The following is an 18,157-nucleotide window of genomic DNA, read 5'->3' as shown; positions in this document are numbered from 1 at the left end:
GGGCAGCGTGGTCTGTCAATTGTAGAAAAACAAGATATTCTTTACTTTAGCAGCAGTCGAGATTTGGCCAGAAATCCTATGCTAACAGCACATGGATTGCCTGAAGCAGCAATAATGAAAAAAATATATATTTTAGTATATCTTGAAGATACGTAATGTTTTCTAAATAACTTTGGTGAGTAGAAAGGCAGTATTATTCAGACCGGCAGGATATGTATGGTATGTATATGGCTGTGTCATTGAGGCAGCTGTGGCACAAGACCCTAAACTTCTGAGAGGTTATCATCCCCCCTCCTCAACAAGCAGCAGCAATTACCAAGACATCTTATCAATTTCACTATTGGGTTCTCTAGGTTCCAAAAGGGGGCTTTATTGATATGAATGGTTGAGCAGTTGTCATTGCTGGTCACGTTTTTGTGATAAATGGAAGGTTAGCTGAGACATGGCCTTAGCAACCACATTTCCCATACAAGCCAAAGGCGGTACCACAGTCTGCTATGATTGCCGTGGCTAGCGATGCACCTGCTGGCTTTCAGAGTGCATCGCATGTGCTGGATCTGAGAGAAAGCACTTTCACTGAGCCTGTCTCTCCCTCCCCCCTTTTTTTTTCTCAATCTAGAAAGCGGAGGGGCTGCTTTTAACACAGGCGGGCTGTGGCAATTGCAGTGTATGCTGCATTCAGAAAGCAAGGCATCTGGAACAGAGATGTGTGAAGTTAGCGGCTCACTAAGCACCAGGATGTCTATTATCCTCAGTTATTGATGTGGTTTTTGCATCTCTATATTTTTTTCCCTGTTGTTTTTGCAGAAGTGGGGATCTGACTCCCATTCTGTTATTACAGACACACAATCCCAAGTGATAGAAATAACAGGATGAAGCAGTGTTAAGAGAGAAGTTCTACAAAAATGCATCTGACGGAGCCAGGAGAAGATGATGGAATTTAGAGGAACAGATACAGTTGCGGAATAAGCAACATGCCTGACTGCACTTGAGTCAGATCACTGTGTAGCAGTCTTCATCTTGTATTATAATATGTGTTATGGCTGAATGGAGAATAGCAAAATAGCAATGGAACTAAGAAAAGCGGCATTTTTCTAGAATCAGTGGTATGTAATTTTCTTTCTTTGAAGAAGAAATTGGAGACAGGTATGTATGCCTTCTAAGATCACCACCCTCTGATTGTACGTATGATGAATGTTAATCCCCCAAATAGTTTGCTTAGTACCATCAACATTTTTGTCATCCATGCAAGAATAAGGATTTGACTTGTGAAAAAAAGGTGAAGATAAGCTCTGCCATCATAATAGCACGGGGCATGTTTTGTAACCCTTTTGGTGTCAGTGGGTTGAGAAACACACCTCTGGCTCTTGAAGGGTTAAAATAGCACATTACCATGTTCTGTCGCGCTTGAGCAAAGGAAAACCGGTGCAAGGTAATTTACAGGTATGTACAGTTACTCAGGTATGCAATGGAGATATTCACCTTTTATTTGATAAGCGATTTCTGCGCTGAATCCATAGTCTGCACGTAGAGCCCCTGTTAAATGTGTAGATATTTGCTACTGTTACACGCTCATCTTATTTAGTTAGTTTATGCTTCACCGTAGGGTTAGCATTAGATTTATGTTTAAACGTGTTTATGCATTCTGTATCTTTTCATGTCATGGGGGCTTTCGTCCTACAACCTGGCACATAAAGTGTTGAAATGCATTGTATAATTCAAAGATTATATGAATATATAGGTGACGGTTTGGATTAGTGTAATGATCGCTTGCTGTTCAGATTAAATAGCAGTTTGGGGTGAAAGGATAGTGTGGAATTTGAAACCACTAACGCCCGAAGTTAAACAGCCAACTGCTGTGTTAAATCAGAGTAGAGTTAATTTAAAGGCACAGTACACTATAATAATCTCTTATATGGAGGGTGATGGGAAAGAACTACTACATGCATGTTTGCTTACGCAAGCATGTATTGCTACAGCTGAGAACGTTACAGAACACCTTTACTAAAGATTTTTTTTCATTTTAGTTGATAAAATTAGTGGACGTGATTAATAGTGAAAGTTTATTTCAGTTGCAAGGAATTCAATCCTGTTTTCATTATCAAATAATAGCCTAAGGTAGACAGCTTTCTCATTGCAAATCCCCACATTATTTTTGTATCATTGTTTGACCTGCAGCAAAATGATGATTTTAATCATGCCGTTTGGTTGCGTAAAAATGTGTGCACCTGAGTCCAGCATTTAATGTGATTATTACTTGAATCCGGATTCTTGGCTCACTGAGTTTAGTTCTTGCTATCATTGGTCTGATTGAACGTCCATATGTATGTTTGACTTCTTTTGATGTGAAATTCAATCTCACTACGCTCATTGGTATTCGGTTAGCCAAGAATACCGAATGGATTTGCCATGCAATAATGCTTTCAAACGTTAACGTTTGGAAATGGGAATCCCCATAACGAACCATGAAAGGGCACATGGCCAATTTCAGTTTAATATAATCCTACCTATTGAAGTATACGTGACTGCTAGAAGATGAGACTGAAGCCGTACCACGTGATAAACTTTGTTCTAACTTTTCCTTTTTCTCAAATTATACAGCAAAGCTGTGTTATAGTATACTGTCTGCTACTGTATAGAGTAAGGACGCCCATCAATAATATGTGGATCTTACTGTGACTTAATACAGACAGCGTTTCCACTCCCATGAGAGAGTCTCCTATAGATAGAGAGGTCTAACATTAGTACACAGACTCGATAGAACAAAAGGGAACTGCAGAGGGTTCTCTTACTGGAGTAAAATCAATTAAATGTATCACATTTTAGTATATCTGGCCTGTTGTCTCTTGAAGAGCCACCCACCAGCCTTTTCTACATTAAAAATTTAGGTGGTTCTTGATTATAATCCCCCTGGCTTACCAATGCTATCAGCTGATTATGATGATATAAGCTCCCACTTCCCTCTTCTGTTAATAGTACACGATGGGCGAAAACTGGGAGCTCATCGGGTTAGATAACTTTATTTCGTCATGATACAGAATTAATAGAAATGAACAAGAATATAAACATAAATAGGATCCTATGAAACACTGATTAGTTATTACCCTTGAACAAAATTGTTTTGCAGAATTCCCAGATGCTACCATTAGGACACAAAAATTAACCTGTTATTGTTAAGCCTATATGGCAGTATGCTTTGGCCAATCCTTTAGGTATTAGATGGATATAAATTGAATCGACAGGCAAAAGGTACATTGCATGTATATATTTTTTTCTGATTTTAGGTACCCTTTATGCTATTGCTCTATTCAAGTATCATATGGAATGCAAGCCTGACTAGTAAAGTATGCTATACAGGGAGTATATAGGAGATCATAGTTGTTTAAGTCATAGTTGTTGTTCTACCCAAATGCTTTTTGTGGTTCCAGTGTTGACATCTAGCATGCATTTTCACTTAAGAATAAGCTATTCATGTGGGTTAAGTGTGATTTTGTTACTGCACAGAGCATGGATAAGCCACATCTGTCATCCCCTCTAAAATAAATGTCCACTCCTCCTGCAGTTGAGGTCAACAGATGCTGAATAGCAGGTTTCAGTATCTTTGAATATTAATGTAAGTTGATCATAAATGCACATAGATATTTTAAAAAATATATAGTATTGACTTGCTTAAAGTGATAAGAGTCTTCGTATGCCGCAGCTGGGATGCCAATTGTTGATTTTAAAATAATTAAATATATATATATATATATATATATATATATATAAAATGGTTTATATATTCTGAAGAGCAGCATTTTTTGCTTAGTTTACACTGCATAATGAAACAGAACTGATTTCCTCAATGTGACTGTGTGAATTAGGAAGGCAATTAGTTGCTTACGCTAATAATAATCATAAAAAACAGCAATAACATATGTTACTATATTTTATAGGCCAGTTGTCCCACACCATAATCAACAGATCGCAGAAATCTGATATTTTTATAAAAACTAGAACTATTTAAAACTATTGCAATTCTGAGTCTGATGTATAGATAACCACCTATTAGGTTGCAGACTCCATCTACAAGCTTTTATCAAAACGAGTTTATTAAGGTAGCTTGTTTAAAGGTTTTGAAGACTTACAGATTTTAAAAAGCAGTATTAGATACAAAAAAATAATCTGTCAATTAAAGTGGCAGGGCCTGGCCGATGAGCTAGAATTCAGCTTTCACCAAACACTCAACGGTTCTTCTACCCCAATAAACAGCCTAATATATCCAAAAGCCCTAAAATAAGCGTTAGCCGTTTGCAGCATGCTCTATGGGCTTATATGTGCCAAAAAGTTTTGAGTAGCCCAAAATGACTACATGCTTTTACCACAATATATTCTATTTTCTTTATAACCTGATTTTTTTATTCTCATAAAATGCTGTGAATGTTGACTACCATAATAAGGTATGCAAAAAGTGTAACCAGAAAAAAATATTGAAAATATCTACATGCCCTGTAGCTACCCTAGTGTTTGAGATTGTCACTTCATATTTACTAATTCCACTTTGCTCCCAGAAGGTGCACAATATTAACACACTGTTGTCTGCCTTATCTTCAGTATAGCCTCATACATATATGCAGAGGTTAAAAAAATGGTTTGATGTCCACCTGTATCACATGAAGATAAACTCCTCTAAAGTTTACAATATGGAATGGGATCTTTTATGAAGCTCCATGTGCATGCCAATTACTTCCTTGAGCATCATTATCTTGTTCATTAGCAAAGCCTTACTGGAATATGTATTTAGTATATAATCCTTATTCCTATTGTTTGTATTTGCAGGGGTCTAGTTGGACAGTTAAAATGTACGTATATATTGCATTGGCGTTTTTGTCATTTTATTTTAATTTTTTGTTAGAATACTTTGCTGAAAGGGCCGCATTCTACAAGTTAGAATAAAGAAAGTGGGGCAGGCTGGCAAAAGCAGAGCTTATTTGATTATTTTCACTAGTATTAAAATATATCCACATCATATTAAAGGCTCTGTCTTGACTCTAAAATATAAAATATTGCATATGTTTTCTTATTTCTCCTATTTGCTTTAGAATCTATATTCAAAGTGGATTAAGTACGACGTGTTGCATACTGGTGTTGAGCAAAAATGATTAGCAGATAAGCCTATGTCAGTTCATGTATCGTATGGCAAATATAGAAAACAAAAGCTGGGCAGATATAAATTGGAGACCTAGAACAGATATTGTTACATTATACTAGGTAGAATCCTTTTAGAGTTTTAAAGATAATGATTACAATGATTTAATACTATTTTACGCAAGTGTTTTAATAGTTGAGAAGACCACTTTTGGTTTCTTGTTTGCTTAATACCTAGGGCATGATTATCTTGGTTTAAAGAAATATAAGCCTGCTCATAAATAAAAACTATTATTATATTGTATAGGAAGTTACATATCTATGCTCATTATAAATATTTTAAATGTCATTGCAACATTGTTTTATTTTGTGCATTGAATTGAAATGGCGCTTTACATCTAACAAGGTTATAAAATGTTTTAAAGTGTCCAAACCACTGATTGTTTAAATATAAAATTATAAACTTCATAAAAGTAAAATTACAACTTCATATATTCAAGCAATTTTATATATTATGCTCCAAAAGGCTATATACCAAATGCTTATGGTACTTATTATGATTTTATTATAAAGTATACAATTAAAATATAAGACATGCTTGTGTGTAGTTTGGATTGTATTGTTTTGTGTTTACATTTTATTATGTAACATATGCTGCTAATTGTATGCACTTGTCCGGATCCATATTAAGAAATATTGGATCTGCATATAAATGTTTCATATAAGAAGGGTTATTATTACCATATGTTGCTGTAAGGAAACCACTTGTTAGGGATGAACATATTTTTTAACAGCAATGATGTTTACCACCACTTTTCAGAATTATAGGACTATGTAAACAGAAAAAAAATGTACATTTACTGGTATGTGAATGTCTGTCTGTTATTGCTTATCCAGATCTCAGGCAATTTATTTCAGAAGATCTGTTCCAGATATTAGAGCACCTACTTCCAAAATTGTATCCATTGTGTGCTTTTTATTCGTATGCTGCTGTTTTTTTTTCCATGGCAATGAAATTTCCATTCTGTTCATTGTAGAAACACCAAGAAGCCATGAGGAACAGAGTGGAGATATCCTATCTTCCTAGTCCGTCCTTGGGGCTTTTATTGTAACACAAATACATACTACTACATTTGTATGTGTTTTGGACTTATTCTAGCAAGGATTCAGGGCTACATTTTTTGTGAAGGTAGATTGACATAAAAGTCCCCCCATGGTTTCTGCCCTATTGAAGAGCCTGATCTTATCCTATATATATAAGCTTTGCAAAGGAATGTTTACAAAGAAATTGGGGAATCCTATAAAAAAGAAAGAAATTCCAAGCAAAAAGGAACAGGATATTTTCCAATTTGGTCAATCAAAGAACCCTACTATCTCAACAACAATAAAAAGCACAGTGAAAAAGATTGCCAAGTGTTCATCGTCTTTTAACCTATCAACCGAGGAAGACAACTCCAAGAAGGAATTTTCTCTTTCTCCGACATTTAGTTATAGAGTTGCAATAGCAAATGGGCTACAGAAAAATGCCGTTGTAACAGGTAGCAATGAGGATGCCCTTCAAGAAGTTTCGTCTCTTGATAGTTCGTATTCTGAATCCTTAAGTGATACAAGGGCTGGTAGTGTCACAAAAGAATACCTTTCACACACAATGCCAGTGAGGCGTAACAGGAAAAGTCTGAGCAGTCTAGCTCCATCAGATGGTAGCTCAGAAGGGGAGCGTACATTACATAGTCTAAAGATGGGTGCTTTACGCAAACTGAGAAAATGGAAAAAGAGTCAAGAGTGTGTCTCATCAGATTCAGAAGCTAGCACATGGAAAAGAACATGGGGGTTACGGAGTAAGTCTTTAGATAGGACTGTCCGTCAGCAGAAAACCAATACACTGGAACCTGCCTTTAGCTCCACTGGTTGCATAAGTCAAACACATGATGTAATGGAAATGATTTTTAAAGAGCTGCAAGGTATCAGTCAGATTGAAACTGAACTGTCAGAACTTAGAGGACATGTGAATTCTCTTAAACAATCAATTGATGAAATTTCAAGCAGTGTCGAGGTTGTTCAAAGTGAAATTGAACAGTTACGGTCAGGATTTGTACAGTCAAGAAGAGAAACAAGGGACATACATGATTATATTAAACAGATAGGAAACCAAGGAAGTAAGGCTAGTCTTAGGTTTTTAAATGTGCCTGAACAAAAATTAGAAAATTGTGAACATGTTGTTTATAGAATCCTGGTAGAAAAAATGGGGTTTTTGGATGCACCAAATAGCATGAAAATTGAAATTGCTCATAGAATAGGACAACAACGGGAATGCCCCAATGCAAAACCTAGACCAATTCTTGTATATTTTGCAACTCCTCAAGACAGAGATTTAATTTTGAAAAAATGTTATAAACTTAAGGGGACTGGAATCGGGGTTTCAACAGATATCCTTGCACATGATGTGAAAGTTAGAAAAGAAAGGGCCTTACCAATATCTCAGACCTATGAAAGCATGGACATGACATTTCCATCCATGGAACCAAAGATTAATCATGATGAATGGGAATCACACGATGACAGTGATAAAGAATTAGAGCCGGACATAAACAGAAATAGTTATGCAACAATCTCCAAGTCAGAGGCCCAGATCAAAAAAAGCAGTACAAGAAGAAGTGGCCAAACATCACATAATAGAAAGCCTCACAGGACTTCCGATGACGCTGCATATAAAAACAAAGATGATTATGGAGATCTTCATTTTCAGTCCCCAGGATCTGATTCCTTAGAAAAGCAAAATAAGATATATTATGCTGATGTGACACCTCTGTGGCATTCACAAACAGACTTTTCAACGCCAAAACTGAGTCGCTCAGAATCTGATTTTTCCAAACTGTGTCAATCCTACTCTGAAGATTTTTCAGAGAATCAGTATTTTGTTAGAACTAATGGCAGCTCCCTGCTGTCTTCTTCTGATCGTGAGCTGTGGCAAAGAAGACAGGAAGATGGTTCATCTAACTGGTATCCAAGTTCACAAGAACAGGCTTTCAGTAATGATGCAGAACAGTACGTAGAAGAAAATGAAATGGAAAACACTGAAACTGTGGATAGCGGTGTCAGTAATGGGATACTATGTGCTTCAGGAGACCACAGTCATTATAGTGATTCTCAATTTTCTTTGCATGCTGATATGTCACCATGGAAAGACTGGCATCACTTGGAACAAGGTACCGATTCTGGAGTTGACACTTCTTCTCAGCAAGTTTTTGCTTATAACATTAACTGCCCTTCAGATCAACAAGTGGAAATGTATGCAAACAACTATGAAAAGTGCCAAAGTACAGATCTTCCATGCAATACAGGGAGCTATGATTATACACTAGATGGCAATTCTCCATCTTGTACCGAAATAAACAGTGAAGCACAAAATCAGTGGTCTACCGAATATGATTCCTACATGGAAACAAATGATAATGAAATCTATCAAAACCAAACAAGATTACCCACAATGTACCGAAGTCAGAGTGAACTACAGAGTGATGATTCTGAGGATGCACCACCAAAGTCATGGCATAGCCGGCTAAGCATTGATCTTTCAGATAAGACCTTTACCTTTCCTAAGTTTGGATCTACTCTTCAACGTGCTAAATCAGCCTTGGAGGTGGTTTGGAATAAAAGCACCCAGAGCTTAAGTGGCAATGATGAGAGTGGTTCCTCATTTATGGGTCGCTTCCGGACATTATCGCAATCTACTGCTAATGAATCTAGCACGACTCTCGATTCTGAAGTGTACACAGAGCCTTTTTATTATAAAGCAGATGACAATGGGGATTATGGTGAGTCAGCTGCAGATAATGACCAGGGAGCCGATTATGTTGAAGTTATGGAGCAGGTTCTTGCCAAACTTGAAAATCGAACAAACACAAATGAAAATTTTGAACAGACTGAAGAATATCAAGATTATGAAATTAGTTCATATGACCCAGAATTGGAAACTCTACAAATGGACTATGATGCCCAATATAATGAAATGCAAGCTGAAGATGTTTTAGAACCCCAATCAGAAATTGTTTATGATATGGGAGAGAAAGATGATGAAAATGAAAACATTATAGAGAAGCCCATTGAGGTTATAAAGAAAAAAAGAATCCGCCCTAGTTTTAAGGAAGCAGCAATGAAGGCGTACAAGAAGGAAATGGCTGACCTAGAGGAACGCATTCTTGCAGGAGGTACTTAATTCTTAACTATTTTAACATTATACATTATAATAGTAAAATAAGTGGTGCTGAGTATGGCATGTTTTCTGGCTGAATTGTAATATTGTTGGACCCTTATTTCCCCTGTGAGTCCCTGCTGTTTTCGGAAAATAAGTGGATGATAATTGCACACAGAGATCACCTTTTTCAACTATATTCCTATCATAATTATGATACCACACAGTAGCTTTGTTACTGTTTCTTAATACCCATATGTCTTAAGGGCATTATTAAAAACGCCAAGAGATTAGATGCAAACTCCAAAAATAAAATGATTATAAATGACTCTCTGGGGTCATTGTCTGAATATTTAGCAAATCACCTTTTTTTTTTTAAAAAGCAATGTTGTGTTTTATTTATTGGAGTTGTCTAGAGCCGATTAAAATCAATACCACATGGTCTCCTTAGCTAAAAATACCCCATTACGTTTTGAATCCGAAAATAGCCCATTGCAATGAAAAAGGAAATCAACTTTTGAGGTCATTAGATCTATAACATGGTGGAAAATGTAACTCATTGTATAGTATTTCATTCCAAATGATGTTTTAACTGAAGATTATTTCTGATGATAATGGTTTAGGCTCCATCAGGAGTTTCAAATATGCAATTTTTTTTTAAAATCACATTAGAATACAATGTACAAGTCTTTAACAAGATACAAGTCTACATTTAAATGTATTCATGTGAAACAATTAAGACTATGTGATCGTTCTGCCCGGCAGATGGTAATTGTCACCTTGACTGAATCTCTGCTCATTGTTCATACAGTTATATTACAGAAAATACATTTCAGTAATGAATGCATACTTGTGCTATAGAAGCAAACTTGCATGAAACAAAAGTCTTCTTCAGTATACGTAAAATAATTTATCATTGCGTATGTCAGTGGAAACCATCATGCATTCACTAAACTTTGGGTATAAAATATTTTGAAGAGTTTGATTCCTATTGGAACAACTCATTAAACACAGGTCACCTTAGGCGTTTGCATAGTCGAACATATGTTGATTTACTGAACAAAATCAAGATAGTGTTCTAACTTTGAAGCCAACCTTTTGTTTTGTACCGTCCATGTACAGTATTCTAAATATATTTAATAAATATTAAATAAATGAGTCATATTGATGCAAATGAATATTTACTATTGTGCACACACATCCAGGGCAGTCCCTATGGTTTCTAGTAACATAGGCAGACTGCTTCTAGCACATGTATTTGGTTAATAGCAGCAGCTCAGTGACCTAAACAGTAGCCATAGGGCTGGCGCTGTCTACATTTTCTGTATATAAACTAGGATTCTGTGAACTTTGTTGTTCATCCTGTGTGCATGAGAAAAGAATTAGGTTTGTGTGTAACTCTTTTAAGTTATTTGGATTATATATATATATATATATATATATATATATATATATATATATATATATATATATATATATATATATATATATAATAACGTAAGAGTCACACACAAACCTAATTCGTTATATATTTATATATAGTCTAATTAACCCACCGAGTGTTTGAGACCTGTGCAATGGTGTGATTCCAAGCAAATAATTCAAAGCTGCCCATTGAACCCTCTTAGCAACTATTATAATATGAAGAAAGGTGGAGGGTAGTTTAAAAAATAAGTTATTGGGAGATCGTAATAGCTTCCTATTGACCATTTAGAAATGGCAGGACAAAAAAAACAAGGTAGTATTGCACATTTTGTGAAGGATGGCATAAAACAGTAATACAGAGTGTTGAGGAAAGTAAAGGAACTGTATGGGTGACCTTGGAAACCAGAGATACTTGTTTTATTTTTCTAGTGAGGAAGAACTAAAATAGATTGTTAGTGAATAAATGAAAAAGTCCATAAAGGAGGTTTGCATGGGAGATTTAAATATGCCAGATATAGATTACAAAGTCGCTTTTGCTGGATCGGAGAGGAGCAGTATTATAGTATTGCCGATCAAATGGTTAAAACAGTTGAGTAATAGAACAAATGTGAAAGTTTGGAATCCAGTGATCAGCTAGTGCAGTTCAATATTAATATTTTGTGTCAACAAGACAAAAATAAAATTGTGAAAAAGCTGATTCACATACATGGCTGTGTAAAAATGTCTCTGATGGGATGTAACAAATGTGCAAATGCAGTCAGAAGAGTTCTTCTGGAAGCAATAACACATTGTGTCAGGCGTATAGGCAAAAGAAAGTGTACCCGGTTCTGTGGAAAGGTTATATTGAGCTTTGTGCACTACATGCTGTTGCTGAGCACCGGGATATGATGTCATATTCCAGAACCCATCAAGTAGCACAGAGATTGCAGAGGCAGAAGCATTAGTGAAGAAGTCTTTGCTAGTGACCAGCTTTGTACTTTATGTTTAAAAATGGCCAAAGAAAGCAATCAGCCTTGCTATGTTCAGTCTGCTCGTGGTGCATGCATAATACGTTTTTATTGTACCATCATGGAATGTGCCTAATATCAATATTTCAGACGTAGATCTTATTGCATTCTTATATATTTGCCAGTGATGCCAACACCTGTATATAGTAGAAGGAAACACATTTTGTTAGTTTGGCAGGGGTCACACACAATCAAAATAATAATCAGTTTAGTTTCATGTGATTTGTGGTCTGTATCACCTCTGATCGTTGGTCGTAGTGACATGCCTCTTTAGCCTTTACGGCACAAATATTTTGATATTGATCTCCATGTACGTAGATGTTTCTGATTTTGAGTGCAATTCCTTAGTTTGTCCCTGTAGTCATATTCTATAACATAGCATGTTACCTGGGATCCTTGATGTCTGGATTTACAGTAGAGGACATCATGTATTTGGTATCTGGTAATGCCTGGGTATCAGTAAACAACCTGAACATAAATTGAAATGTTATTGAGGTTTAAAGAAGCAGTTGGCAAGACAGTAGCAATTTCATCTCCCTCAGTTCTCATTAGATTATAATGCATAATAAAATCAGTGAAATGTCTTGAAAGCCACCTCGTTCATTGAACTACGTGTTACATGAGGTCAGCTTAGTCCTTCTTACAGCCAGAAATTGCTCTTTGTAATGCATAGCTAATGCTATTAGTAAATAATGTACGTTATGGCTGTCAGCTTGCATGTGTGTATATAATATATATATATATATATATATACACAATTGTATATACTTGTAGGTTATAAAGATCCATGTTAGGGAGGCTGTTTTACACTAATTGCATTGCCTTGCCTAGCCTGTATTTATTGGTAGCATCGAGATGGGAGTTCATATTAAAAGTCCCAATTGCTCTTGGAGGGTTTTTAATTTACGAAGGATTAGAGGATTTGTAGGGCTGGCGTGCAGGGCTGGAATCTGTCCCTAGCTTTGCCACTGTAGGATTCGCTCGCAGAAAACACAATTACAAGTAGAGAGAGCGTGAACCAGAGAAAAGCTTCTACATCATTAGGTTCAGTCCTCTGCACATTTGGGCCATTATTTTATTATTATCTTCAAGAAATGCCCACAGCTCGTTCACTTTTAAAGTGAGACTATAACTAATACACTTAACTGCAAACCAGAAGAACAATTATTATACCAGATTTACATGATGAAAAGGTGTCATGTTTTGGTCCATGGGAAGTCATTTGTCTTTACTGCCTCTGCAACACCTGACCACACAATTATAACAACTGGAAGTGAACTATATATATAAAAATTAATTTCTATCGTCCAGTTTTTATAGGAGAAACCTGTTATGTTTGCATCCCTTCTATGATTTGTTTGATTTTCTCTTTGGGTAATTTGGTATTTGTAGTAGAGAAACCTTGATTTTGGAGTGATGTAGGCCCAGAAACATTGCAGATGTTTCTGGAATTGCAAGCTCTACTCATGAAGATGACTGTAGTGGAATAAAATAACAGCACTAGAAGCAAAGAATAGGGGCAGGTCTTCTTTAAGACAGCCAAAAATGAGATTGATAGTCAAAGTAATGATATATCTGTCATAACGGCGTACATGCTCCCAGCAGACAGAATGAACATGTTTTCATTACTATTATTAATCTTGACCTTTGGGCAACACATTGCTGTCAGGATGGTACATTTACAAACTACTGCATGTTTGTCCGGGGGACATATTGCCTTTGGATTGGTTTGCTTGAACATGTTCGAAGTGGCCGCTTTTTCAGTGCATGTTTTGACTCAAGATGACAAGGTAGGGCAAGCGGTGACTCGCCAGCTGTCCCCTATTTACCGTTCTTTCTCCATCAGCTGCAGGCTGGAGACTTCTCACAGATCAAGTTGTAACTAGGCATCTAAGTCTGTTTTGCCTTTAACACAGCCCACTTGTCTATTAATTATCAGCCTCGTTAAGGTACCAAATATTATTTATCTGGTAAGTCTAAAAATATGTGGTTTATGAAATAATCATAGGATAAATATACAGAAAGCCTATTTAAAGGTGCCACATAGACATTTTTTCCCAACTTTCTCAGATTTATTATGAAGTACTACTATAGTATGCGTCTTAAATAAGCATATTCCTTTGTTAAAAAAACATACCGTTCTTTAGTATTCTCTTGTTGAATATTTTTCACCGTTTTCACTACTTAGGTTGCCCATCTCTGATATCACAGAAGGAATGTTATCATAAAAGGTCTTTTAGTTTAAAAGGACCCACTCCTATTATACATATCTTACATCGCTCCTATCACGGCTATCACATAAAACAACTCAAACCAATCACACAAAACACATCACACACCACTTCCAATTACATCACATCTCACATCTATCACACATCACTCCCTCCATGCTTATCACACAAAACACCTCACTCAATAACACTCACTCTCCATCACTGGCCAGGGTGGCCATCACTGTGTATTAGGAAATGTAAAGCTTTGCTGTTTGATAGGCATGAGCATGAAATGTCAGGTGGGTGTGGTGGGAGTGTGTATAGGTGTTCCAGCTGCTGTGGTGTAATACACAGAGGAGGCATTGGAGGAGTGAAATAATTCTAGTTCATAGACAACTCTAGAATTTCAAAAAACTATTAAATACAGTTTTTTTTAAGAGACAGGCAGCATAAAGGAGAAAAACAAAATGAAAGATTGCTTTCTTTTACCGCACCTTTTTATATATTTTGTTTACTTTATGTTGTGGGAAGATTGAATTAATGCCTTCAAGCCCTGCCATGTGGTCTGATCTATATGTGAAAAAAAACATCTTGACTCCAACTAAATGTATAAGCTATCCAAATATTTGGAACAGACAGTAAGCCAGCCTCATTTGTCTAGGGGGACACCTCTGCATTTATCTTACCCCTGGCTACGTATGAATATAGTCTTAAAATGGCTTTATGAATTTATAATGTTAATAAATATGTGCATGTTGACATAAACAGACCTAGACTAGAGGACACTTGGAAACATAATGGAGCTCATTCAATCAACAAAGGCTCAAGAAGTGCTTATGCAGTAATAAAATGTAGAGAAGGCCAAAGGGTTTTCTGTAACTCAAAAGAGAAAAAGTGGAGACAGGAAATATGATGGTGTTTTTCTTGCTAGTTTTATACAAATACATTTGCTTTGAGAACATGGAAACTCGTCACTATTTTATAACTGTTGAGCCAATCAAAAAATGGTTAGGTCCTGTGAAGAAAAATACATTCACCTATATGTATCATTAACAATATATAGAGAAGACATACTTTATATTTCTTGTCTTATCCTTTCTCTTAGGTTGTCACATTTCATTACTGTATGAAAATGATCCAAGTTTGCTAAGGGGAGGCTTCCAATTGTATGGGATTTGTTACTGCTGATAAGAGCGTTATCAAACAGATTAAAAAATGTCCCGCTTTGTACAAAATTGAAAAATAAAATACATACATGTTTATTGTAGGTATATCAGCAACATTTACAATACTGACATATTTTCTGGTAGAACCTCTGAGGAAAAAAATCTTGTAATCAGGGCCTTAGTTCTCGGTGAGTTGGGCAGCTGCCTTGACGACGAAGGGGCAACAGATAATACATTCTACATGCAGAAGGCAGAATGGTATATAAAAAATATATGGCCTGTCTAGGGGGGACGACAAAGAGACTTTTTGCCCCAAGGGCTATTAGGTCAAGGCTTGCCCTTGTTTGTAATAAATACCTTAGCATTTAGTAACTGTTGGCATGTAAAGTACTAAAGGTTTTTTTCGTTAACCTCCCGAGTGCTGTTTCAGTAAGAGAAGCAGTACATGTCATCTCAGATGGCCTGAAGAAAAGACAGCAATTAAGCTTCAGAGTTCACTAGCTATATTGCAGAAATTGCTTCAAAGTGAATTTACAAGAACTAAGGAAACACCTGAGCGTGAAAGTCAATTTCAAGGACATATTGCAAATGACTTGGGCTTCCGCAGCTTGGAAGTACAGGATTACTTGAAATATTGTCATTAGGTGAAAAAGATTGGGTCTATTTTTAGTTCCAAAATACATCAAACACCTTTTCCCGTTTCATGCTCTACCTTGAAATCATCCAGCATATTTCACTTTCATATACACATCTGTTGTTGTGTTTGCGAATCCAAAAATAGCTTTTACATGTCTGGATGGTGTGCAGTGTCTAATTTACAATATTCTTTCATATGTATTATTCAGATATTTTGACAAATAGCTCAGTGTCATGAAGTCTACTCTTTATTGATATTATCCATCTTTTATTTCAGATTATTAAACTAATTTTCATATTAAATAATGAAAACCAGAATCAACCTAAAACTCAGTTTTTCAATGATTATTTTATGTATAGAAGGGAAAAAGTTATTAAACTCTACCTAGTATTAGATGAAAAAGTCATTGTCTGCTTAGTTACTAAATAAAACAATTCATCAAATTTTATTTATAATTGGGTTCAATTTCACTGGACACACTCAGACATGATTACTGCCAGCCACGCTTAATCTAAACATCAATTCAATTAAATTGACCCAGTTTTGCAAAATTAAATAGGCTAAAAGGTCTCAAAAAGCAGCACATGATACCGCGTTCTAAAGAAACAAAGTCATTGACATCTATCATTCTGGAAAGGGCTACAAAGCTATTTCTAAGGCTCTGTGACGTTATCTACAGATGCATTAAACTTGGAACGGTGGTGAACCTTCCCAGGAGTAACCGTCCTTCCATAATTCTTTCAATAGCGCATCCATGATTCATCCAGGAGGTCACAAAAGAACCCAGTTTAACATGTAAAGAACTACAGGCCCCACTTGCCTAAGTTAAGTTCAGTGTTATTAGGTGAAAACCACTTCGGACCAAAAAGACAACAAAAGCTTGTCAGTTACATTTGCAAAAAAATATCTTGATAACCCTCAAGACTTTTGGAATTATATTCTGTGAACTGATGAGTCAAAAGTGGAGCTTTTTGGAAGACATGGGCCCGCGCTACATCTGGCATAAAGCTTACACCGCATTCCACAACACGAACATCATACTAACAGTGGCAGTAATGTAATGGTCTGGGGCAACTTTGCTGCTTTAGGATCTAGATGACTTCCTATAATTGATGGAACTATGAATTCTGCTCTCATGAATGAGAATGTCCTGCCATTACTTTGTTACCTAAAGCTCAAGCGCAGTTGGGTTATTCAGCAGCACAGTGATCGGAAGCACACAAGCAAGACCATCTCTGAATGGCTCAAAAGAAGTGGTTCATGCTCGAAAACCATCCAGTGTGGCTGAATTAAAACAAATATTCCAAGAAAAGTGGGCCAAAATTCCCCCACAGTGATTGTCAGTTACAACAAAAGTTTGGTAGCAGTTGTTGTCTCCAACGGTGACACAACTAGTTTTTAGGTTTAGGGGCAATTACTTTTTCATATTGGTGATATAGGTTTTAATGAGCTCTTTACCATCAATAAATGAAATAATGATGTAAAAGCTACATTTTATGTTTAAACACGTTGTCTTTGTCTTATATCAAACTTGGTTGGATGATCTGAAACATTTAAATGTGACAAATAATCAAAAATAGAAGAAATCGGGAAGATGGCAAATACTTTTTCACAGCATTGTAGATAAAAATAGGTTTTGTCAATGCTAACCCACATTACTAAGAATCTGACAGCAGATTCGGCCCATTTAGTCTGGCTGTGTGTTTTTTTCTGCTGTAAAGACTCAAAACTTAATCAATTGTTGGTCTTGTCTTAGATTCAGGATACCAATATGGGAATCCCATGCATGTTTAAATTACTGCACTGTGTTTACCTCTGCCGATTCTTGTAGGAGGCAGTTCCACTCCTCTACTACTCTCAGAAATGTTGTTTCTATCACTTTTAATATTTGTTTGAAATATGGAAAATTAGGGGGTTAGGTTAGGGGCATATCTAGAGATTGTAAGGCTTTTTATGCAGCTTGGTGATCTGTTTATAGCTTATTATGTTTCAGGCAAGGCACTTAGATGAAGAGTATTTTATTTACATAATTTAAACACATTTTCTACTGTTTAGTTTTTGATACACTTAGCAAACATTCTAAGCTCCAGAAAAAAGTGGAGCATTAGTGGAGGAACGAGGGACCAAGTGGAATTTGATTACCAAAAAGCGAATGTCTCATCTAAAGATGGGCACCTGGGATGTTCACAAATACCACGGAAGGCGGAAGAGGTCTTGCTCCTAGTGGGAAATTAAATATAAATCCAATTTGGGATGAAATATTTTTACAGATTATAAAATTGTTTTTAACTACTTAAATGCTAGTGTTGAACACAGTATAACATTCAAAGGGTTACAGCATGGCACGCTGGTTGTGGCAGCTGAAAACTGACATTTATCTTATGTGATTT

At 36.1% G+C, this 18,157-nt stretch overlaps 1 protein-coding gene across 1 annotated transcript in view; it reads left to right on the top strand.

Moving 5' to 3' along the window:
• The first annotated feature begins 625 nt into the window (after positions 1-625).
• UNC13C (unc-13 homolog C) overlaps positions 626-18,157 on the top strand; it is a 208,279-nt gene continuing 190,747 nt past the window's right edge. Inside the window, exons 1-2 of the mRNA XM_053462529.1 lie at positions 626-1,146; positions 6,165-9,335. Of these exons, the coding sequence (XP_053318504.1) occupies positions 6,341-9,335 (2,995 nt within the window). The 5' untranslated portion in view covers positions 626-1,146; positions 6,165-6,340. The remainder of the gene's footprint in view (positions 1,147-6,164; positions 9,336-18,157) is intronic.

This window comes from Spea bombifrons, chromosome 4, assembly GCF_027358695.1.
Source record: "Spea bombifrons isolate aSpeBom1 chromosome 4, aSpeBom1.2.pri, whole genome shotgun sequence".
Classification (NCBI taxonomy): domain Eukaryota; kingdom Metazoa; phylum Chordata; class Amphibia; order Anura; family Pelobatidae; genus Spea; species Spea bombifrons.
This window is presented reverse-complemented; position numbering and strand designations above follow the sequence as displayed.